Source organism: Molossus molossus, unplaced genomic scaffold (assembly GCF_014108415.1).
Source record: "Molossus molossus isolate mMolMol1 unplaced genomic scaffold, mMolMol1.p scaffold_m16_p_19, whole genome shotgun sequence".
Lineage (NCBI taxonomy): Eukaryota > Metazoa > Chordata > Mammalia > Chiroptera > Molossidae > Molossus > Molossus molossus.
In genome coordinates, this window is record NW_023425354.1 from 42,809,774 (window position 1) to 42,835,263 (window position 25,490).

Here is a 25,490-nt window from a genome sequence, read left to right on the forward strand (position 1 = left end):
TTAAGTGAAGAAGACATTATTTGTTTTATTCTTAAAATTAAAAATTTTAAATCACAGAACCTATGAAGTATGCTGAAAGATGAATGAGGCCCTGGCCAGTTTGGCTCAGCGGTTAGAGCATCGGCCTGCGGTCCGGAGAGACCCGGGTTCGGTTCCCGCTAAGGGCACGTACTTCGGTTGCAGTTTGTCCCCGGCCCTGGTTGGTCGTGCGGGTGGCAGCCACTCAATGTGTCCCTTCACGTCGATGTTTCTCACTCTCTCTCCCTTTCTCTCTCTCCCTCCCATTCTATCTGTACAAAAAATGGAAAAATATCCTCGGGTGAGGATAAAAAAAAAAAAAAAGATGAATGAGAAAACAAAGATAAAAGAGACCTGAGTAAAAGGCAGGCAAAAATATAAAGGTTACAGGATAAGATAAAAAAGTAATATAAAGGAACAAATAATGCAATAAAAGACTTAGAAACTGAATTAGAAGAAATAAAGAGTAGAATCAGCACCATAAAAATCTGAATCCATTACAGATAGGACAAACTTGAGAAGCCCTCCAAGAATGCAGAGCCAAGGCAGAAAACAATTAAAATTATGACAGAAAGAGAGATGTAGAGGACAAAGAATGGAGATCCAATACATTAGGAGAACAGAAATTACGGAAGAAAAGAATAGGACAAACAGATCATAAGCAATCAAGGACATGAGAGATGAAAACTTTTCTGGTCCAAAGATAGAAGTGGATATGCATATTTAAAAAACTCATTAGCACCCTGGCTGGTGTGGCTCAGTGGATAGAATCTCAACCTGTGCACTGAAGGGTCTCAGGTTTGATTCCTGGTCAACAGCATGTACCTGGGTTGCAGGTTCGATTCCCAGCCCTGGTTGAGGCACATTGCAAGGGGCAACCAACTGATGTGTGTCTCTCACATACATGTGTTTCTCTCTCTCTCCCTCTCCTTCCCTCTATTCCACTCTCTCTAAAAAAATCAATGAAAATATATCCTGGGGTGAAGCCCTGGCTGGTTTGGCTCAGCAGTTAGAGCGTCGGCCCATGGACCAAAGAGTCGTGGGTTTGTGTCTAGTCAAGGGCACATGCCTCAGTTGTGGTTCGGTCCCTGTCCCTGGTTGGGGTCATGCAGGAGGCAACCAGTCGATGTATCTCTCTCATATAGATGTTTCTCTCTCTCTCTCTTTCTCTCTTCCCTCTATCTGAAGATAAATGGAGAAATATCCTGGGGTGAGGATTAACAAACAAACAAACAGTTCACTAGCTACCATGAAAAATTAAAGTACAGTGCCTAACATCTAAACAAATCTTCATACAATTTGAAATTCAAGATTAGAAAAAATTACCCATGCTGGACAAAAAAATTACCTACGAAAAAAAGAAAATCAGGCTTTTTTTTCTTTTTATTGATTTCTTTTTTGAGAGAGAGAGGAAGGGAGAGGGAGAGACAGACAGAAACATTAATGAGAAAGAACATCAACTGGCTGCCTCCTGCATGCCCCACACTGGGAATTTGGCCCACAACCTGGGCATGTGCCCTGACCAGGAATCGAACGTGCGATCTCTTGGTGAATGGGTCGATGCTCAACCAGTGTCACACATACTTTTTAAAAAAGTATCCAAGACATTTTTGTTGAAAAAAAGTCCTCAATGTTGCATTTGAATAATACATGAATGAAAATAAAGAACATAGAAATGGCAAAGCCAGCCCTGGCCGGTTTGGCTCAGCGGTTGGAGCGTCGGCCTGCGGTACAGAGAGACCCGGGTTCGGTTCCCGCTAAGGGCATGTACCTCGGTTGCAGTTTGTCCCCGGCCCTGGTTGGTCATGCGGCTGGCAGCCACTCGATGTGTCCCTTCACATCGATGTTTCTCTCTCTCTCTCTTACTCTCTCTCCCTCCCGCTCTATCTGAACAAAAAATGAAAAAAAAAAAAAAAAAAAAAAAAAAAGAAATGGCAAAGCCACACAATGAAGACTGAGGTAAGCAATAAAAACACTTAATGTAAATTAATTCTTAATAATTATTGTAAATTATTATAAATTTAGAAACAATGCAATTGGGTGAAAAAGAAAATACATATTATAAACAGTTCTGATTTCCACATTTATATATGGAATAATCAATAATAGGTCTTAAAAATTATTTTTATTTATCTTTAAAATTGATTTGAGAGAGAGGAAGGGAGAGGGGGGAAGGGGAGGGGGAGGGAGTGTGCATGCGTGCAACAATCGATTTGTTGTTCCAATTATTTATGCATTCATTGGTTGATTCTTATATGTGCCCTGACTAGGGATCAAACCCAAAGCTTTAGCATACCGGGACAACACTCTAACCAACTGAGCTACTTGGCTAGGGCATGATGTTGATACTTTGAGAACAGAGGATCAAACATGTTTTTCAAAAAATTAGTCACTGGTGGCTAGCAATTACAATAAATATTTTCTAGACCACCAAATAACAAAGATAACATTTCCACCCAAACTATATGCATAAAACAAGGGTATATAAAAAACATAAAATAAGAACAAAACATAACATTTTATGGTTCTAGTTTTATGAAAGAAAAAGAATACACACATAAGTATGAGCAGAAAAAGACTGAAAGGACATATTAACACTGGTTAATTTCAGGTGGTAGCTTCTAAGTGATTTTTATTTTCTTGTTCTATTTAAAACATTTTTTAGTAATTATATGAACAAACAATATGTCAAAAATATCATTTAAGAAATAAATAAGCAGACAAGCCAGTACTTCCAAAAGTTCGATAATTTAAGCTTCATTTAACCTCAACTACATATTTATTAATGATAAAGTTTCCTGGGATCCCACATCTAGACAGAAAGCAAAGGTGACTATGAATGGGATGGGATGGGAAACTTAAAACATGACCTTACAATATGACTTATAATTTATTTCCTATCAAGCCAAAGAGTGACCTCAGCATTAGCTTGTTGGGAAGTTCTTCACTTACTTCTCAGTTAGACAATATACGGAGAAAGACAAAGAATATCACAGACTAATCTACCTGGGGATGCTAAAATGAGGACTGCTTACATCCACTTATGAAATAAGTAGTTTGGTATCCATTAAATATCTAGAGCTTTAGAGCCTAAAGGAAGACAAGGTCTGCCACTAAATAGATCCTTGTTTAGTACCACCTATAGCGATACAGTCACATGCATATATTTTGAAGATGATTATTAAGCTTTTTTGATACTAAGGCACGTGAATTCAACATCTTTCTCCTAAAACAGTTTCTTCTTAATTATTTTTCCTATCTGCCTATAGGGTTGATGAGAAAATGCATGTAAATAGCTTAGCACTGTGCCTAGAACATGATTAGTGACTGCAAGAACTTAACTTTATTATAATTATGGTTGAATTGCTTTTCAATCACCTAAGCACTATAATACGGCAGGAAGGACACAGAGTTTTACTTGTTTTGCTTACAGGATGGCTATTTATTACTTCTTTTAAACCTTGTTATTATGAACAATTCATACATATTCAAAAGTAGAATATAATGAACTTAATGTACTTATTATTCAGATTTAGTAATAATGATCAATACTTAAATCAATAATACTCGATATTAAATAATCAATATCTGGCCTTTTTTCATTAATATTTTTATTTATCTCTCTCCCCAAATTATTTTGAAGCAAATCCTAGACATCAAATCATTCATCAAAACATGAGGTTTTGAGGTCATATAGATAAGGATTATAATCTTACACTGCCTTACTAGCCACATGACCTTGAGTATGCTATTTAACCTCTGGAATTAGGTACCTAGCAGCCACTCAATTAATTTAAGATCGCTTTCTTTCCCCTGTTTGGCTCTAATTCGTTTCAACATCTGTGATGAGATGCTTCTTTCAAAATGTAACCAGCTCCACTCGATTGCTTTTAGCCTAATCTGTACTCCTTACTTACCATACTTCTGAATAATCCCAATAGCAACCTGTTTTCTCACCACTTGCTCATCCCGTATCTGGGTTTTCTACTTGGGTTTTTATATTTTAGGCAGAACACTAATCCTGGAAGATGTTTAGTAAATAAAGATCAAGGGTGAAGCAAATATGGAAAAGACTGCAAAGGCTATCCTTCTCACAAAGTACACTACATTAAAAGGTTCCAAGCCCTGGCAGGTTTGGCTCAGCGGTTAGAGCATTGGCCTGCAAACCAGAGTCATGGGTTTGATTCCAGTCAAGGGAACGTACCTCAGTTGCGGTTTGTCCCTGGCCCTGGCTGGGGTCATTCAGGAGGCAACCAATTGATGTGTCCCTCTCACATGATGTTTCTCTCTCTCTCTCTCTTCCTCCCTCCCTCCACTCTATCTGAAGATAAATGGAAAAATGTCCTCAGGTGAGGATTTAAAAAAAAGCTCCACAAAGTTTTGTAGTAATGAGTCCTGTTTAACACTGCTTTATCCTAATACATGATCATGAAACTCTCACCCAACAATTAAGAACTTACAAACTAGCCCTGGCTGGTTTGGCTCAACAATTAGAGTGCTGGCCCTTAGACCAAAGGGCTACAGGTTAGATCCCCAGTCAAGAGCATGTACCTGGGTTCGTGTAAGAGGCAACCAATGGATATTTCTCTCTCTCACATTGATGTTTCTCTCCTCTCTCTCTCTCCCTCCCCTCTCCCTTCTACTTTATCTAGAAATCAATGGAAGAATATCCTTGAGTGAGGATTAACCAATAAAAAAAAGAACTTACAAAACTAGAGTTCAATAGAACATGCTTGGGAAATACAATAACATATTAATGCGAAATCAGTATTCCTTAAGCAACGCCTGCACTGAGATACCATAAGGTTAACAAAATTTCAAGAGTTCCTCCTTACTTACAGCTTCAAATTAATTTCTGTTGCTTTTCACATGTTTGTATATGCCACAAACTTCTCCCAAACTAGGAGGATCTTTGCCTTATATGTCTGGATCTTTCATGTTGTGTGTATGTCTAATGTAGACATGCTCAATAATTATCTGCTGAATGAGCATCAAGGCTGGACCAAATATGTGATTAATCTTGACCAGCAATGACATTGCTCATGTTGCTGCTACTGATGAGTCCTTGAGATATTTTACATTTCTTGGGAGTGAACACTAGAAACTAGAGAAAATATGTGCCATTTTCAGATTTCTGAAAGTCAAAAGTTCCTAAAGAGTCCATCTGAGCCCTGGCTGGTTTGGCTCAGCGGTTAGAGCATCAGTCTGTGGTCCAGAGAGACCCAGGTTTGGTTCCCGCTAAGGGCACGTACCTCGTTTGCAGTATGTCCCCAGCCCTGGTTGAGAAGGTAGCCACTCAATGTGTCCCTTTCACGTCAATGTTTCTCTCTCTCTCTCTCTCTCTCTCACCCTCTCTCCCCCTCCCACTCTATCTGAACAAAAAATGAAAAATATGTCCTCTGGTGAGAAAAAAATAAAATTAATTAAAATGAAATGTATTTTAATAAATATTGGCTTTATAATTGTTAAAAAAAAAAAAGAGTCCCTCTGACACATTCATACTAGTCTTCTAGGTCAGACATGGAAATAATCCATGAGTTTTATCTTCATTCTTCACTCTGCTCTTGAGCTTCTGTCACTTTTTTTTTTTTAAAAAATAAAGGTACTAATAACTACTTGGTAGGCTTATTTGAGGACTTAATGAAATATCTAGGCCAGGGTGATACACATTTGATATTCAAGATATGTTATTTTTTCCCCGTCATGAAGAATAAAGCAGAATAAAAGAAAAAGAAAGGTGGGTAACATCTTATAGTGAGTAACTCAGGAAGACTTCTCTTACAAGGTGGCATTTAGAAGGCAGCGAGAGAGCCACACAGCTATCCAGGGACAGAGTATTTGTTGCAGGCTAAGAGGAAAACAAGTGCAAAGATTCTTAGGCGAGAGTGCTTGCCTTGTTTGAGGAACAGCAAGAATGCCAATGTGACCAGAGAATGCTGGGTATGAGGAGCAGTAGGAGCTAAGGTCAGAGAGTTAAGAGGGTGTAGGTGGCGTCAAATCATCAAGGGCATTGTAGGCTGTTGTTAAAACTTTGGCTCTAAATGAGAGCAATAGCCATTAGAAGGTTTTAAACAGACAAGACATGATGCTTTAAAAAGATCATTCCAGTTGCTGTGCTGAAAATAGAATGGGGAATAAGAGGAGGGATGAACTAGAGAAACCAGTTAGAAGGCATTTTGATGAACTGAATTAGAGTGTAGTAGTAAGAAAAGTTGTATCTACATTTACTTTGAGAGTAGACATGAATTGCTAATGGATAAATTATGGAGGTGTGAGAAAAAGAGAGAAATCAAGAATAACCCCAAGAATTTTTTTCTTTGTTAATCCTCACCCAAGGATGGGGGGGGGGGGGGGGGCGGGGAGACAGCGATGTAAGAGAGACACATCTATTGGTTGCCTCCCGAATGACCCCAACCGGGGCCGGGAATCAAACATGCAACCCAGGTACATGCACTTGATCAGGAATCGAACCCAAGACCCTTCAGTCCACAGGCCGACATTCTAACTGCTGAGCCAAACTGACCAGGGCATAATCCCAAGAATTTTCACATGAGCAACCCAAAAGTCAAAGTTGCCTTTCACCAAGATGGGAAGACTAAAGAAAGACCAGGTTTTGGAGAGAAAAATTTAGGAGTCCAGATTTGGAGATTATATTTGACACACTTCCCAGTCCTTGAAGTGGAGATCTACTTTAGTCTCAATGAGCTACAACTGCCGATTAGCCTATAAATCACTACTACAGGCTGAGGACCTGAACTGCTGGCTCTGTGTTCTCCTCTGGCCAGATCATACACTTTTCTTTTCTTCTTCTTTTTTTTTTATCCTCACCCGAGGACATTTTTCCATTTTTTGTACAGATAGAGTGGGAGGGAGAGAGAGGAAGGGAGAGAGAGAGAGAGAGAGAGAGAGAGAGAGAGAGAGAGAAACATCGACGTGAAGGGACACATCGAGTGGCTGCCACCCACATGACCAACCAGGGCCGGGGACAAACTACAACCGAAGTACGTGCCCTTAGCGGGAACCGAACCCGGGTCTCTCAGGACCGCAGGCCGACGCTCTAACCGCTGAGCCAAACTGGCCAGGGCCACTTTTCAAACACTGTATTCTATCAGATATATGTATCATATAATATACTATCTCATATACATGTATCATATACCAACAATAACACTGGGCAAGATGATGAGAACACAGAGCTTAGGAAGTCTGAAGCTGGTTAGGATTCCTTCCTTGTTCTGCACTAAAAATAGCTATCCCAAAGAGCCAACTCTCAAAAGTACCCTCTGGAGTCAAGACCACCTTGTGATCACATAAGAACAGGATTGGATTAGGATCCCCTGACTCAAGCCATGGTTATCCAATTTCTCTTCTAACCAAATGTCTACAAAATGTAAACGTTGTGTTAGCTGTCCTCAGCCTCACATACTATAACTCCCTATTCCAACTTTTCATTGGAAAAGCATAAAATGAATATCTCTTGCTTTTACATTCCCCAAATCTATTAGCCATTAAATGCCTCCAAATCATATGGGATTTTTGGTATGTCAATGTCTAGAACCTTTTATCTACTTACAGAAATTTAACCAAAGGGAATAGATACAAAAATTCTACTGTAAGGAGTTACTTTACTGTTTTTAATAAAAAAAAAATTTTTTTTTCTTTATTGATTTTAGAAAGAGAAAAAGGGAGAGGGAGATAGAAACACTGATGAGAGAGAGCATTGATTGGCCGCTTCCTGCATGTCCCCCACTGTGCCCTGACCAGGAACCGAACCGGCAACCTCTTGGTATATGGGTCGACACTCAACCCCTGAGCCACAATGGCCAGATCACTTTACTATTGATAGTGCAAAAACTGGGAACATTCCTTTGGTTCAATAAAGCTAAGATTGGTTAAAGAAATATTAGCACATAAAAGAATATTAAGTGATCATATAAATGATTCCATATAAAACATACATTAAAAGTATTAAGTAGCCCTGGCCAGCTTGGCTCAGCGGTTAGAGCGTCGGCCTGCGGTCTGGAGAGACCCGGGTTCAGTTCCCGCTAAGGGCACGTACTTCGGTTGCAGTTTGTCCCCGGCCCTGGTTGGTCGTGCGGGTGGCAGCCACTCGATGTGTCCCTTCACGTCGATGTTTCTCTCTCTCTCTCTCCCTTCCTCTCTCTCCCTCCCACTCTATCTGTACAAAAAATGGAAAAATACCCTCGGGTGAGGATTAAAAAAAAAAAAAAAAAGTATTAAGTAGCCCTGGCTGGTTTGGCTCAGCGGTTAGAGCGTTGGCCTGCGGTCCTGAGAGACCCGGGTTCGGTTCCCGCTAAGGGCGCGTACCTCGGTTGCAGTTTATCCCCGGCCCTGGTCGGTTGTGCGGGTGGCAGCCACTTGATGTGTTCCTTTCACGTCGATGTTTCTCTCTCTCTCTCTGTTCCTCTCTCTCCCTCCCACTCTACCTGAACAAAAAATAGAAAAATGTCCTCGGGTGAGGATTAAAAAAAAAAAAGTATTAAGTAAAAAAAGTAGATTATAAATAGTATAATGACCCCCAGTTTTGTCTTTTAAAAAAGTGTAGTGGGCACTAGCCGGTTTGGCTCAGCGGTTGGAGTGTCGGCCTGCGGTCCTGAGAGACCTGGGTTTGGTTCCCGCTTAAGGCATATACCTTGGTTGCAGTTTGTCCCCGGCCCTGGTTGGGTCGTGCGGGTGGCAGCCACTCGATGCGTTCCTTTGACCCTTTGACGTCGATGTTTCTCTCTCTCTCTTCCTCTCTCTCCCTCCTGCTCTATCTGAACAAAGAATGAAAAAATGTCCTCCGGTGAGGATTAAAAAAAAAAAAAAGGATAGTGGCCCTGGCCAGTTTGGCTCGATGATTAGAGCGCCAGCACGAAGACCAAAAGAGTCGCGGGTCTGATTCCAGTCAAGGGCACATACTTTGGTTGTGGTTCGGTTCCCGGCCGTGGTTGGGGTCGTGTGGGAGGCAACCAGTCAATGGGTCTCTCTCAAATCAATGTGCCCCCAACTATATCCGAAGATAAATGGAAAAATATCCTTGAGTGAGGATTAAAAAAAAAAGAGTATGTGTATACTAGAAGTTAAATATGATTATGGTCTTGGCTGATGTGGCTCAGCAGTTAGAGTGTCGGCCCAAGGACCAAAGGGTCACAGGTTCGATTCCCAGTCCTGGTTGGGGTGTATGTGGGAAGCAACCAATCAAGGTCTCTCTCTCATGTTGATGTTTCTGTTTCCTGCTCTCTCTCCCCCACTCCCTTTCCACTCTCTCTAAAAGCAATGGAAAAAATATTCTCAGGTGAGGATCAACTTAACAACAAAAAATATATGATTATGTATAATCAGCAAAAATAACAGTGGTGTTACCTCTGGGTAGAGAGATTACAGATAAATGTTCTTCTTTTTACTTGTATACAAGGAACTTATACTGTGATCTACTAAGAACAAGTTAAAAAGTTTTTATTTTCAATATAAAATGTCTTATATTTGCAGTCTATGTTTGGAATTTAGTTTTTATTATCTCACTTTAAAAAAAAAATCCACCTACATCTCTATACATACTCATCTATCAGGGGTGGGGAACCTTTTTTCTGCCAAGGGCCATTTGGATACTTATAATATCATTTGAGGGCCATACAAAAATATCAACTTAAAAATTAGCTTGCTCTATTTGGTCAGGCTACTTTGGTGAGGCATGTCACGTTAGCTGATATTGATTTTGCAGGCCTTACATGGCCTGCAGGCCGGACATTCCCTACCTCTGAAAAGACTTCTTTCTGAGAAGCCATTTGTGGACTCTTCCCCAAAGGCCTCTCCCAGGAAACACAATGCTAACAACTCAACAGAGAGCAACATCACAGGGTTCCCCTGCACAGCACAGAAGATTGCTCCCAGGGTCTGGGGGTGCTACTTCCCCAGTCTAGCAACTGTTACAAAGGAATGTGAAGCAGAATGAACTGCCTTACTCTCCACACCTGGCCAAAGACACAACTGTTAAGCAGAGACTAAGTTCCACAATCCCCAACAGGGCAACAGGCAATGAGCTTTGTTTTCTATAAACAGACAGACAAGAAAAAGTTCAGGTTAAAACACAGTCCTCAGAGAAAGAAAAATAGAAACCAGGCAACGGGGAATGCTTCATATTCCTAAAAGTTTTTTTTGTAAGTTAACACATGGTGTCTGCTTCTCTCTAGTCACCTATTTATCACTCTCCTCCTTAGAAAAGGGAAAAAGCCCTGGCTGTTTTCCTAGTGCAGAGTTTTGTGGCTGGGGGGAAGGAGGAAGGGGGGAGGAAGGAGGGTGCTTTAAGCATGATGCAAACCATTTGGAGTTGAGTGAGAGCACTGCCAACACAAGCTGGACTATTTAAACAAGTGAGGAAATGATCGTATATACAACATGCCAGCAAGCACACACACACACCAAAGGAAGTCGAGAGGGCTTTTTTTCAGGACACAGAGCTGGATGTCAGCGGCTAAAAGGTCGATATTTTCCCTTAACACCCTTCTCAATGACTTAATCATGTTCCGTTTGCACAGAAAACTTCCCAAGAATAAAAAAGCCTGGAGAATTAAGAGGAAGGGTGAATGGGGAGTGATGTTTGGCCTGGGGCTGACCTTATCCGAGGTTTTCTCCACGTAGCAGGGGTCCTGAGGGGCAGCCAGCAAGGGGACAAAGCCCGAGAGAAGCCGATCCTCTTCCAGAATAAGAAGGGTGAGGTCATCGTCCGGGTCCTTGTACAGTGGCACCTCAGACTGATTCACCGCAGTCAATATGTTACAGAAATCAGCCAGCATCGACCACACATCCACAGCAACCCTGTGAGAAATAAGGTAAGAAAAGAAGAGCAGCTCTAAAGTATTCTAAGCACTTGTGAACAGGGAGGTACTTGTGACAAATGTTGTCTATGGCTGGCATCTGCCAGGAAATCTTACCCAAAAAGCGAGGATACTAAATTGCACCCATGTCAGCAATCTGGTGAATGTGTGACCATCTATGCAAAGCTAAAATTCATTAGGGGGAGTTTTTAATCCTAACCAGAGAGTGAAAAGAATTTAGAGAATCAGTTGCCTAATGCAGATCCTGTCACCTTTCCAGACAGTGTGCCTAAGACACTTACTCAAACACTCTAGACACCCAGTGCCTGAGGCAGCTCCCAGAATTCCCCCACTGCTGTCCAGCCAAGTATATGCCACACAGACAGCAAAAGCGCCAATCTTCCCTCCTCTTGCACAGCCAGAGGGGCTAGTCACACCACGGAAAGAGCCATGTGTTTTACTTATTTTTTTCACCCCTCCTATAATGCTTCAGAAATCTCTTCCTATATATAAGCAGAAAAACAAACACACATCCAACAAAAACCTCATTCCTGGCCTGCCAAGCTTCCCATACATTTCAGGAGATGAACCAGTATCAGCGCTATCTTGGCCATCCTATTCCCTCGCCTTTTCCTCAACTGTAAAAGGTTAGACATAGGTAGGGCAACCAACCATTATGGTTTGCCTGGAACTGTCCCAGTGTTACCATTTAAAGCCCCGCATTCCCAGAAACACCTTAGTCCTGGGTAAACTGGAATGGATAGTCATCCTAACTGCGAATCACCAGGTCCTGGTTGAACCTGAGAAGAAACCTTAAAAATGCAAAATCTGGTTCTTCCCAGTTCAAACTCTAGGGCAGAATTATAAAAGAAGGTTCATTTCTCTGTTACTATCATTTGTCAAAAATCTACTGTGGTTCAGATCCCTCTTTTGCTGGGAGTTAAGAATCCTTACAATTTTCTTTTGACAAGCCCACGAGAAGCTCAAATAGCCAAACTGTGGTCAGATCCAGGGCCTGCCAAGTTTACAGACTTGAGTTTCTTCCCCAGAGGACCACCTAACCAGGGAGTTTGGAAAAAGCAAGTACCCTATGGATGCTAAGTTGTACTCCACAAGGAACGAGACCCATAAAAGAATAACAAAGAAAAGCTTTACAATTAGGTTCAAAAGGTGGAGTGGCAAGAGGCTAGAGAAGCAAAGAGAGGTATATGAATGAGCTACATCCTGGAATGTTCCCAGATGAGTTACTGCGCATGAGCCAAATCTGCTAGGGAGGGGCCTCAGACCAAAGCAATTTGTTGCTCCTGGAGACTGGGAATCTTGAGGGTATGGCAGAAAGGAGGGCATTCAAGGGACATGCCATTGAAGGTAATGCTGGAAGAGAAAGTGGAGTAGAGGTGTGGGGACTCCCTGACTGGCTCCAGGTGGAAAGAGCCCGTACTGGTTTATTTACTGTAATCACTGCACTAGGAAAAGGCAATGAAATGAAACATCTTGTTTTCAAGAGTGTCCTGGGAACCAGGCGGAACACAGCCCCATTAATCACACAACGGCACATAATCAACACACGTGTACAGCAGAAGTAACTCGCTTCACAGGCTTTGCCCAGGAAAAAGAACATGTTTGAGAAGAATCACCGGAGGGACAAGGGATTTTTAAAGCCTCTCTCTGCACAGACACCAACAACCAGACTCATTCACAAAGCTCCATCTTTTGGCTCAGCTGGGTTTGGCTGTCAAAAATGTTTAAATATGGAAAAAAATAAACAGTTGCAACACGTTTCTGTGCAGAGATCTGCCTGAGCCCCTTTGTGATGTAATGGGAAACGCGGCATTCAGGCTACCAGCTGTAGAATAAACAGAACTTCGAGGGTTAAAAGGAACTGAACTTTCCACGACCCCATCTGCAGAGAAGAAAATAATAAGAGGAATGATGCACTGCCCCACAGCTCTGATAGTTTATCCTCCAGTCCCGGCTGCAGAGACAAGCACCGGATGTGATAGGGCTGCTCAGGGCCGCCTCCGAGGTTAGCGCTGCCCATGGGAGACGCACAGGGAGGCTCTTCCAGCTCCCTGCTTCCTCCCCCAGTGCCCTGCTGGCCACTTGAGCCCACTGCCTGAGTCTGATCCCACAGCGCTGGTGAGTTCTGGCCAACACGCATTGCTCGGCTGCAGAGCAGCAATTTGGAAAATAAACAGGAAAGACGACAGTGAGAAGGAAGAAGGTGAAAAGTCTCCCAGCTGAATTCTTGGCTTGGGGGCCTTGGTTGGCTCTGTGCAGGTCAAGGCTGCTTCAGGATGTAGTTGGGGGTGGGAGGTGTGGGCAGCAGCATCCCCGGCCAGGGAGAGGCAGCAGAAAATTACCCATGGCTGCCACAGTGGGAGGCCCGACATCCCTCTCTCTTATCCTCCTACCCCTACCATCTTGGATCTAAGATGAAGAAATATGTGGTACCATGTGGTTCTCATTACCATGCTCCCCTGTCCCCTAACACTCAGATAAACCAAAACTGACTCTTCCCAGAGATTGCTGGCCACCACTAGGGACCTCTGCCCATTACCACCCACCCACCTTATGCCAAAACCTTAAGACTCACTGCAAAATGAAGTGAATGCAAGTTCCTACCCCAATGTTGATGTGTAAGACAGCAGCTGGTGCCAGGAGACATATGATGTGTCCTGAGTTCCTAACTCAGAAATATAAAGTGGTACCACAGACAAGAACACAACTAACTGGGCACCCGTGGGCCACATGATGATTCTCTACAGAGGGTGGGGAAGAGGGAAGTGTTAAAAAATTAATACTAGAAGGAAAAGGTGAAATACCTAAACTCAAAAGTTAAAAGATATTTGCAAAAGGATGAGGCAATTCCTAGAATCTGGGAAATATCACCCCAATCAGGTCTCTGGGCTGAGAGGTCAGTTCCATGGGTGAACACAGAGGTCAGTTTCCTGAGTAGAAGGGGGAAAGCTTAGGTTTTTCCTGCTCTAGTTCCTTATCCCAGTTAGGAGTGCCTTCCAACCTTCACCCCACAGCAGCCCTTGGAGTCTCAGGATTCAAGGTTGGCCTGGGGTGAGTAGCCCAAAGTCAAATTCTGGTGGCTATAAGGAGCTTTAAGCAGCTCCCAATCTTTTAGAAATGCTTTGGAAATGACTCCCCAAAAGGTTTTTCAGACAATCGCAAACCACCTTTGGTTCTAAATGAACCCTCTAGGGTGCTATGGGGCTCAGGCAAGTACCTCTGGCTTGTTCTGGTCCCAACTCATATTTTGGGGAAGCTCCCAGAGCCCACAAAATCCCACTAAAGTTAGGGTGCATTCTTCACCTAGCAAACACAAAACAGCCAGAGAGTATTAAACTGCGTCCAATGTGTCCGTTTATGGCTCTCAGAATGGTGGCAAGGGAGCCTCTCAGCAGCTGTGATGTGATTAGTGAGCAGGGATCAGCAGTTGTAGGGTGACCCAGTGGTCCAACCCCACAGAACACACCACACACCAGGAAAGCAGACCCCTGGCTGGACACCAGATCCTAGCTTGGGACAGACCAGCAGTGGCAAGTTGGAGGTATGCACTCAGGACCAAGGCTCACTCACTTCTCCACAGACATGCATTCACTTACTCCACCAGGAAAGGAAAAAAATAAGAGTTAATTTACTTTTTATTGCCTCAGAATTCCAAGGTTTAATGTAGCTGTCAGTTTGAGTGCAGTGCAGCTGCTGGCCGATACAATGCAGCCCAGGCCAGCCCAGGTGACTGGGGAAACACATTTCACAGAAATGAACCAACACACACTCTTGGCTGGTTGTTTGGGGGATATTGACTTGGGGAATCAGATTAACCCTTCAGGCTGGAGTTAGTTCTGGAAACAACATTAGAAAAGTAGCTTCAAGTCCCAGGAACTGAGAAGCCCTAGTCTCAGGTGGACCAGCAGATTTCTGTGTTTCACAATTTTGGGTTGTTTTCATGTAACATGTTCTTCAACTACAACATGCTCTGAAAGATGAAGGTATGAGATATGTGAGGCAAGTTATACTACAATAATATATCTCCTTCCTAGAACTCAGAACAAAAGGCAGATCTGCCAGCTTTATAGGGAAGAGGTCAGGTAGGAACTTTTCTGCAAGCTCTATCCAGGGCAGGACTGAAGGAGGGAGACAGTTTGGAGAGTGGAGTACTAAGACCTGACCAAGGCTCAGGTCATCCTACTGGCAAGTCTAAGGAAGACTGAGCCCTCACACACCCCTTCATATTTTTACTGGGGGAACAGGCTGACTGGTGATTAATATCAAGTACAATGACCCCATGTTACAAGCCTGCAGGGGCCTGTGGAGGTGGCCATTTCCTGTGTAATACCAGCTTGTTTAAACACTAACATTCAAACTCCACAGCTGCAGAACAAACCCGGAAAGAGTTGAGTGAGAAGAAGCCCTGCATTGTGTTTCAGAGCTATGGAAGATCAGAGAAGTAGTACAGATGGGAAACGAGTTGGATCTTTTGGTTCCTGGGGTGAGGAGCTCTGGAAATATAGCCAAGATGGCATGGAAACTAGGCACAAGGAAGCTGAAAAAAAGAAAGCCCATGGACTATAGACACTAAGGGGAAAAACATAAGGCCATAACAAGAGAGATGCTCTAAGATACGCAATATGCTCTTTTAAAAACTTGTTTGCCTATGGACCATCATACTCTAGCCCACAACTGTCCACATAGGGTTCAATGGCCAACATAAGACCATTGTAGCCCTGGAGGACTTTTGGCCCAAATGGAGAAAACTGCAGGCAGTAAGCAGCTAATAACAGAAATGGACCTGAATCCAGTAAATCAACTTGGGCTCTTGGGAGAGTGCCCAACTTATTAATTTTGCCCAATATGGCAAGTAAAATTCTGAAATTCAGACACCCCACACTACTCCAAGAATATAAACTTCTCCATGTTCTAAGAGGTGCAGTTGGAGTCCTATGGCCGACAACAGGTCACAGTAACTTCATTCCAGGACTTCTCGAGTATCTCTACTATGCCTCCCTCAACTTCTATCTAGCTTAGGGCCTTATGTGATTTCAGTTCTCCCAAGCTACATTCATATGTATAGCCTGTCACATCACTAGGGTGTGTTAAACCCATCAGCACTCTGTGTTTGGGAAAGAGCAGACCCCAGGGGACCTCGACATCTCCACGGCATGAGTGGAGCCCTCGGCGGCCTCCCTGGTGCTGATTCTCACGGTTCCTGCCTCTCTAAATTTTAGCTGTAACCACTCCAACACGTCTTCTTAGTTTAGCACACACTGGACCCAAATAACCTCAGCCTAGAGCTGGAAAGTACTCTCCCTGGGGTCAGCTGTTGTACCCTGGTGGGGTCAGACTGGAGCCTCAGGCCAACAACCCTTCCTCTCACAAGGAGTCCTGTGGGAGGAGTGGGGAGGGGACAGAGGCTCCTGCCGTGGAAGAGATCACGTGTGCCCCACACTCAGCACTTGGAGGAAGAGGAACCCCCTGGTGCCAGGCTGTAGTGCTGACGCCCTAACCCGGAGCCAGGGAGACTGGGTGGGGAGCCAGGGTAGCAAAGGGGCTTCCCACAGTCACCACCACTTCCTTCAGGGAAGTGCTGATGGACTATTACTTAGTGACCTCCTAAAATGCCCTTTTGGGAAGACGTATTAAGTGTCCTTGAAGGGGTGCCGATTAGACTCAGGATTAGTTCTTATTTCAGTGCTGCCCTATGAGGGTGAGTGAACTAGCTGTTTTTTAACTCAAGAATTTCTATTTCATCCTACAGGGTTAACACATGTAGGCTCCCTGAGGAAACTAGTTTACTGCATACTCCCTACATATCCCTATGTCTTCCTATGTGACAGCACCTCAGAGGGCTTCCTATAAGTCCTTTCCAGCATGCTCTGTAGACTATACAAGACAAGCCATGGAAAAGCAGCAAGTCCAGGAATTTCTGGAGCCCCCCCCCACCTTTTTTTTTTACAGTATTCCAATCCAACAGTGTGATAAATGCATCTGAGCTACAATTAGGAAGATATATAGCATCAGAATGCGAAGGTCTGGGCAGCCTGGTGAAACGCGGGCTCTCCAGAGCCCCAGCTATGTTTCCCATTATGTAACCCTGGTCATGGGCAGACAGCCAGACTCCAAATGAAAAAGAGACTCTGGCTTGGCACTGGTTCTATTTTCCTATCCTCATTCGGGGTCAGCGCAGTGTCATACAGCTGCAGAGAAAGCTCTGGGGATTAAACCTGGGAAAGCCTCCAAGACCAGGACCTGGGTTCAAGTACCAGCTGAAAGCAATAAACCAACTGCCACAGCTGGGCTAGGTTTGGATGTTCTCAAAGTCCCCTGACTCTTTCGCTTACTGAGAACTAGAGATCAAGATGAGGGAAGATTTGGCTTCAGCAGAGACTCTGAAATGAGGTAGGCTGTTCTACTGCCCTAGCCTTGCCAAAGGTCCTGAGATGCAAGAGGTCACTATGCTTAGGCTTGTGGAAGCCTGTTGCTCTGCTCCCCTCTATCACCTGACATTCATAACGTTACTCAAGCTTACATGTTAAAATAGGGAGTAGCTGCCTTTCCCTTCTAATAAGAGGCCTAGCACAGAAATATGCTAACCCTCTCCTCTCACACCCCCCATAAGCAGATGGCCCCTCCAAACACTGTGGTCTGTTCTAAATCGACCAAAGCACTTGACACTGTCTCTTACAGTGACCCAAGGCCACTCTCCATACTCTGCTATAATCCTCTGCACCAAAATCTCCTGGGATATAAAGCCATCTTATTATAACAGGTACAAATGGGAAGTCAACCTAACTTACACGCTGACCCAGCACACATACGAAGTGCCACTGTGTGGGAAGGCACGAAGGGCCCTGCAATTCTGCCCTTATCACCCTAAGTGTTCCACATGTGCCTACGTGGCTATTGCCTAGGAAAAGTAGACTTGACCAGAAAGAAGAGGAATATGGGCAAGAGGAGAGAACCAAGGAGACTAAGGATGAGATTTGGAATACCCCTAGGAAAGTGAAGGATGCTTCAAAATGATTCTCTAATTATACAAGGAAAGATAGTAACAAAAGAGAGACAGGGAGCAAGATTAAATAAGGGTCCAAGTGTGTCAGGTAGACAATTTGGGGATGGAGGGTTCTGGAGGAGAAACAAACTAAAATGTAGGCTAAACAAACTAAAATGCAGGCTATCTGGCCAACTTATAAATGAGAAATTTGTCTTTGCAAAGAACAAATTCAGGCAAAGACCAATGAAAGCACGCAAAATAGAGCTGTTAAGTGGAAACCCCTTCCTTTCTACTCTCTTGAGAGCATTCCTCAGCCTTCCCAAATGAAGATCACACAAGAACCTTAAAAAAGTGATGGAGGAATTACTTTCTGACATCTACAGAACTATCCAGATTATGTCATTCCTAATGGCCTCAAAGAAAAGGCTCCACAAAATGAAAGATCAGTAGGCATAAGATCAACTCTGAAACTCAGAGAACTACCATATCTTGCCAATCTCTCAACCACAGTATTTACTCAGTAAGTGTTAGGAAACTGTATGAAAGACTGGTAAAGGAAGAAGATAAATTCATATACCACTTTTGCAGTGCTTGGATCTGAAGGCTAGAAGGAAGGACTACCCTCGGTGGTCAGGCCAGGTTTGTTCTGTCCAATGGTAGCACCTGCCCTCAAACTACCATGCCTTGTGGTCAGGCACCAGAACAACAATGCCCCTTCTTTATGCTTAAATTTATATTCCAGAGACAACCAGCTGCTGACCCTGCAGAGAGAGATGGGGCAGAAGGGGACTCTTTTCTCTACCATACAGATTTCTCTAGACTAGCCTGGATTCATCAGAGGGTAAATGGTTCCCACAGCTATAGGAACTTGTTTACTGGGAAATCAGATTTAATATATTATTTGGTCAGAATTGCTTCTCCTGTGAAAAAGTCTAAAAAGACTAAGCAACTGTGTCAAGTGTCCCAACCCCCACCTCTCTGTAGCCCAGGAGGTGAAGCTCAGCTGGGGATGGCTGTAGCTCAGGACCACGTGCCCAGCTGCTGATTGAGCCCTTGCCCAAAGATGGGCAGCAGCTCGCATAAGCCGGCAACGGGCCATTTGCTGCAGCATCCAAAGAAAAAACAGACTCAGCACCTCAAGCAAATGAGGCCCAGCACTTCCTGTGTGAGCTTTCCATTTCCTCAGCCAAACAAAAGCCAAAGGGAGCGAGAGAGGGAGGAGGGATGAAAGGAGACAGCCGCAGAAGAGAGTTAACAGGCCCAATGGCCCAGGATATGGGTAAACAAGGGCTGGATGGACCATATCTAAGGGACTTGGGGTTGTGAGGTAAGGTGACCCAGGGAAGGCCCAGGCTCCAGGAACAAATAGTCTGCCTCCCCACCCCAAAAGGAAGGGAGGAACGCTCTGTGACCCCTGCACATGCTCAGAAGCAGTGGCTTCAGATACTTGGAGAGCTGAGCCTTTCTTTGTCATTTCTTTCCAAAACTGCAAATTGCCTAGTCGGCATTATAGATTAACAGCCTGAAAAGTCTGAGGTTGTACAAGTTAACTCTTTGGGGAACATGGCTGGGAAACAGCTGACCCCTAGCTAGCAGATCTGTCAGTTCCTTTGTGTGACATAGCTGCCCAGCTCAGGGCTTAACCATGGCTCACGAGGCCTCAACCTGGAGTGCATTTTGGAAACCGAGGAGGGTTTATAGGAAGGATGCAGAGAACTGTTTGATGCTGTGAGCATCACTCACACAGTTACAGAATTAGAGCTGGGGGAGTGTATGTGTGTGGCGGGGGGGAGACATAGGGAAAGAGGGCCAAACAGTCCAGGGGCACATGTTGGGGTAAAGAACAAGAAAGAAATTTGAGGAAGGAGAGAGGAGGGAGAGTCAGACTACACAGTCCACACAGAAAGATCAATAACTACTGGCCAGAAATCTCTGCTGCAGCATTCCCTCTGTGGGTCACCTATGAGTAGAGATTCACATGGCTGGCTCCCAGCCCAGAGAAGCACCCACTCCCTAGAAGTGCTGTTTGCAGAAGCCTAGGTTTCCATACTGTATCCTCCAGTATTTTCCTCTCAGAGAAGCATGGGAGAATGATGAGATGCTGGGTATGGATGCTTGTTACCTAACACGCACATACACAACCAACACAGAGCCAGAAGGAGCTCTGAGTGCACTACTGCCAGAGACCACAATATAAAGAATGAGAAATGGTGGGAGAGAAAGGAGAAATAGAACGAGAGAGAGGCAAAGACAGAGACAGAGAAACAAGCGAGAGCGAGATAGTGATAGAAAGAGAAAGAGTGAAAGCAGCCACAGACAAAGTGCAAACAAATAAGCATGGCTGTGTTCCAATACGACTTTATGGACACTGAAATCTGACTTTCATACTATTTTCACAATTCATGACATATTTTTATTTTTTTTCAGCCATGAAAAAAATGTAAACCATTCTTAGCTCATGGGACATAATTTACTCACACCTGACACAGACACACAAAAACAGTAGAGGTAGACATAGGCAGACAAAGAGACAGAGGCAAGCAGGTAGGGACAAGCCAAGACAGACAGAGACAGGCAGCAGAGAGAGGCAGAGGCAAGCAGGCAATAGGTGAGGCAGGAGAAGAGACATAGGTGAAGCAGACAGAGGCAGGTAGATACAGGTAGACCCACACACACAGAAATTCCCCCTCCAACAGAGAGATCCAGTCACAAACAAACACAAACATGGTACAGGTAGTCTTGGACACAGATATTCAGGCATGCATACAAATACACACTCCCACAGGAAACAGTCACACACAGAGACATGGACAGTACCAAAGCACAGACTGGTCCTGCTGACATGGATCCAGAATCAGACACAAACACAGACAGACATGGATATGGACACAGACACACATACTGAAACAGAACCCTGGGGACACATGAACCCCACAAACAGTCCCACACACCCAAGGGCAGACAGAGACAGACACAGATATGAACATGGCACATAGACACATACATACAGACATGGACAAGCACACTGAAAGACCCTTAGATAGATCCCCAGAGACAGAAACACACAGACCTTCACACTTAAATACAGATAGATACTCAGACACACAGAGACAACCAGACCCAAACAAGCATACAGAGAGATACAATGCACACACAGATACAGACAAAAGAAATAGCCATATGTGGTTGTACAACAATGTGAATGTAAAATGCCACTGAAATGTACACTTAAAAATAGGTAAGATGGCAAATTGTTATATATATATTTTATTGTATTTTTTTATAGATATAAATATATTTACCACAATTTTTTAAAAAGAAAGAAAAAAGTCAAACAGATCTACATAGACACATCCAGGCATACATATATATATACACCCCAGATCAACACACCCCACACCTACAAATGCCCTGACAGACACCACACTGAAACACAGAGACAAGGAGATGGGGGTGGGATATGCTGATGAGACAAGGAAAGAAATGAATGGAATAAAGAAGTGCATGCACTCATCCCTTCCCATACACTACAATGTCGTGAGAGGAAGGCAAGGACACAGAGTGCACAAAACAGCACGAGAAGCAGTATGAGATAGCCTGAAATATGCACAGAGATAAACTAAAAGGGGAAGAGACAAAGTCTCCCATGAACACACTGATACCCAAGAGGTAGCTGCAGAAACAGTGAGCATGAATACTATGAAATGAATGAGAGAGAAAGAGCAATAAAAAAGAACAAAACAGAGCAAGTTATGAGGTGAGAGAAAAAGAGAGACTGAGGAGGAATAGACCAAATCATAGGCAAAAATAGCCTAAAACATCAGGAGGAGACAAGGAGAGTGTTCAAGGAAGAAAAACACAAAGTTCAAATAAGGAGGGATGAGAGCAACAAGGGGCTGTGGGTGAGACGAAACAAAGAAGAGAACTGGGAGGGAAGCTATGGGAAGACAGGTGGGCCAAGGCCAGCAGTGCGGAAGGAATGAGCAGACTGACTCACTGTGAGGGCAGATCCAGGGAAGTGGGCGGAGGATTCCAGGTGTCTGGGTAGCCGAGCATCCAGTCTGACCAGACTTTCACACTGGGGAGCAGTTCTTTCAGGTCCGGGACAAAGGAAGACACCTTGATGTCATCTTGGTCTTCCTCGTCCTCAGAAGAGGATGGCTGAGCTGCAGAGGCAAAGGGTGAGAACTGGGCCTATGTCTGCTGTGGCCCTTCAGTGAGGCCTGGGGCGCTGGGACGGCAGCAAGCTCTTAGGGAAGGGAGACCAAGTCCACAGGACAGCTGGGCCCAGAAGCGAAGGACAAGTGCCAGCACCTAAAAGGATTCTGAAAAGCAGGACAAAGAGAGAACCAGTGCACTGGGTCTGCCCCTGCAGACAGCTGTTTCTGCTCCACCTGTGGCCTGGCTGAAGTTGCTACTCTGGCCTTTTGACCCCTGTTTCAGCTTTCCTTCAGCACAATATTGAGATGGCAACAGAGATCCTGCTAAAACTGCATAACCTGAATTTAATCATGTGGAAATATCAGAGAAACCCAAATTGTGGGACATTCTACAAAATAAATGGCCTGTACACTTAAAAATGTCAAGGTCATAAAGCACAAAGAAAGGCTGAAAAACCATTCCAGATTGAAAGAGACTAAAGAGACAGGACATTTAAATACAGAGTGTGATGCTAGAGTGGATCCTAGACCAGAAAAACATACACATATTTTTAGAACAATTGGTACAAGCTGAATAAGGTCTGTAGATTCAATAATAGTACTATATCAGTGTTGGTTTCCTGATTTTGATAACTGTACTGTCATGTAAGAGAATGTCCTTGTTATTAGGAAATACACAATCAAGTATTTTATTAGGAAACACACAATCAAGTATTTGGGGGGAAAGGGCTACCATGTGTGCAATTTAGAATCAAATTGTTTAGAAGAAAAATAATAAGCATAAGTATGTGTGTATATGGGAAGAGAGAGAATTTATAGCAAATATGGTAGAATGCTAACAACTGGAGAATCTAAGTAAAGGGTATTGTAAGAGTTCTTTGTATAATTTTTGCAACTTTTCTATAAATTTGTAATTGTTTCCAAATTAAAAGTTACCCCCTACCTTCCCTCCCCAAAAAAGGAAGCCTCAGAGGCTGGATGCATTCACAAAGCTGATGAAGTAGGAGGATGACAGAGGGGCCAAACTATTCACAAATACTGATTCTGGAGCTGAAAGAAAGGTACAACCTTCATCTCTGCCTTACATGGCTCAGCAATCAGGCATGGAATTCTAGGGGCAGCTGCTTTAAAGGATTTAGGACACTGCTCAACCCAAGGGTTAAAAATAGTCCCTGTTCTGGTCCACCGAGTCTCCAAAGATGGTTGGTCCAGAACCATTATAGCACCCACTAGACAAAGAAAGACAAATAGGTAAGAGGGGAAAACCAAAACATCAATTATGAATAAAAAGGGAAACTCACTTTACTGGTTTTTTTAAGTGGCAAGAACAGAGAGCAGCTCAGAGATACAGTGAAAATCCTAACTACTAAAGGAGAAAAGAGAACGGGAATAGTTCTACACAAAGGAAACAGGGCCATAAAGGTCATCAGACTGGAAAAAGAGGTGGGACTAATTATGTAGGCAAAAGGATAGAGGGATGTTGGGAAGTAGAACAATGGAGTAGAGGGTGAAGACCCTGAGAAAGCAGCGTGGCATTTTGAGTTTGTTGGGACAGGGCCCAGGCAGCTGGAAAACCAACCAGTCAAGGGGCCCCTCATCTGCTTACCTTTGGCAGACTCCTTAAGTAAGTGAGTGCAGCGCTGCACCAAGAGAGAAAACATGGCCAAGCCCAGGGCTGCGGCTTGCTCCTGGATCACAGAGCGACACTCCTCCGAGAAGCAGTCTGAGGAGAGGCAAATGAAACTCTCATCAGTATACACTGGGGGCCAATGGCTACTCTCTCCTACCTCACTAGTGCACATCCTTGGTCACATCACTGAGCTCTTTTTCCTCACCCAAGCCTGGAGGCAGTAATACTCCCTCTGTCAAAGGGTAGTTGTAAGGCTAACTAAAAGAATGCACCTGGAGCACTTACCACGATGCTTGGTATATAAGTAAGCACTCGAAAGGGCATTACATGGATCAACTGTGTAAATTCTGTGTCACATCACTTCCCCAGCACCAGTTATACCAAGGTGGGAAGTTCAAGTTGGAGCTGCAAGCTCTCTGCTTTTAATTAGTTAATAAAAATACAAATTTAAAAATTATCTTCCTGAATCACCAACCTTTGGTTCCATCCTTACCTCCTCTATGTTCTTTCTCCTAAGAGAATACAGGACACTTACAAATAACCTATTTCACTGAATGAATTGCTTTTATACAGGGCAGTGCATGGCACATAACAAGCACTTAAGCTGTGTTAGTTTATTTTCATAAATTCTTTCCCCAAGGGCTAAAAAATAAATCTGGCTCCGAATACCAGCATCCTTTCCCCCCTCACTTTCTCAGCCTGGCTAACTTCGTTCTGACTATAGCTCAGTGAAAGAAGCCACCTTGGTGGTGGCCAGAGCTATTATTTGGCAGGAGATACATATATATATATTATACCTCCCCCCAAACCATTGCCTGCACATACTCCTTATGAATGGCCCTCCCTGATAGCCACTTTATCCAGACTTGCAAGGAACCGGTGACAAACAGAAGGCAGCAGTCCAATCTGCAGCCTCAGAGGAAGAGACACCAACACACACAGATGAAATCAGGGGCCAGACTCACTCGCTCTGGCAGCAGTTAATCTGTTAATTCCTCTGCAATACAGGAGAAAGCTCAGAATCTCCAAGTGTTAAAAGGATAATTAGCCACATGTTTGATCTCTGTTCCTGCCTACATTTTAACCTTGATAACCAAGGAGGAGACCCCTCCCCACTCTCCTCATTGACAATAGCCTTGTCAAATGAAGCCTAACTGAAGTCTTTACTCCAGGAGGTGCTACACAACCAGTTATTCCTAACTGTCTTTTCCACCAGAGCAAACATGAATGGAGTATACAAAGCCACTCCAAACCACTTTAGAAAGCCATGGGAGTGAGATGGAGCAGGCTGCTGCTCAGAAGGTCCCAACAGTAAGAATAGCATCAGTGTAGCAATTCTTCTATTGTGGCTTTCCAGCCATCCCAGCATATGCCCACTGGTTCCAAATGCCACCCTCTCACTTTCTGACTCCACTGTGGCAGGCAGTAAGGAAGTGGTAACAATCCATGTGATTAGAATAGACCACCACTGGTGAGGCCTTAAACCTCTGTTAAAACAGGCATCTAAGAACCAAGAGGAGAGAGCATGGGAAGTAGGAAAGGGGAAGATGTATAAGCTATCCCAAGAAAAGTTGCCAACATTTCCCCTCCAACCCCTTGATAGACAGCAGCACTGTCTAGACATACCATCCCAGCTCAGCCCAGGCTCCTGCCAAGCACTGCCAGCAGCCTGCCTCTAATTAGCAACAAAACCTGGAGTGGAGGAATAAGTCCAGAGGAAGCTAGGACAGGACAAGTGGAGACCACATCCTGGTGGATGACACACTGAGTACACATTAGTGTCTCCTCATCAACTGGGCATTTAAGCAGAAGTTACCAGCACATTGAAGGCCCTTAGAAGGGATAAGGGTAGAGGGGTC

General features: G+C 43.9%; 1 protein-coding gene across 4 annotated transcripts in view; it reads right to left on the reverse strand.

Moving 5' to 3' along the window:
• The window catches only part of SMG6 (SMG6 nonsense mediated mRNA decay factor), a 243,348-nt gene that overhangs the window by 111,384 nt on the left and 106,474 nt on the right, over positions 1-25,490 (reverse strand). For all 4 annotated transcript variants that reach the window (XM_036267778.1, XM_036267779.1, XM_036267781.1 and 1 more), the window contains 3 exons: positions 23,608-23,724; positions 21,839-22,007; positions 10,635-10,836 (listed from right to left, as the gene is read on the reverse strand). In XM_036267778.1, the coding sequence (XP_036123671.1) occupies positions 10,635-10,836; positions 21,839-22,007; positions 23,608-23,724 (488 nt within the window). The remainder of the gene's footprint in view (positions 1-10,634; positions 10,837-21,838; positions 22,008-23,607; positions 23,725-25,490) is intronic.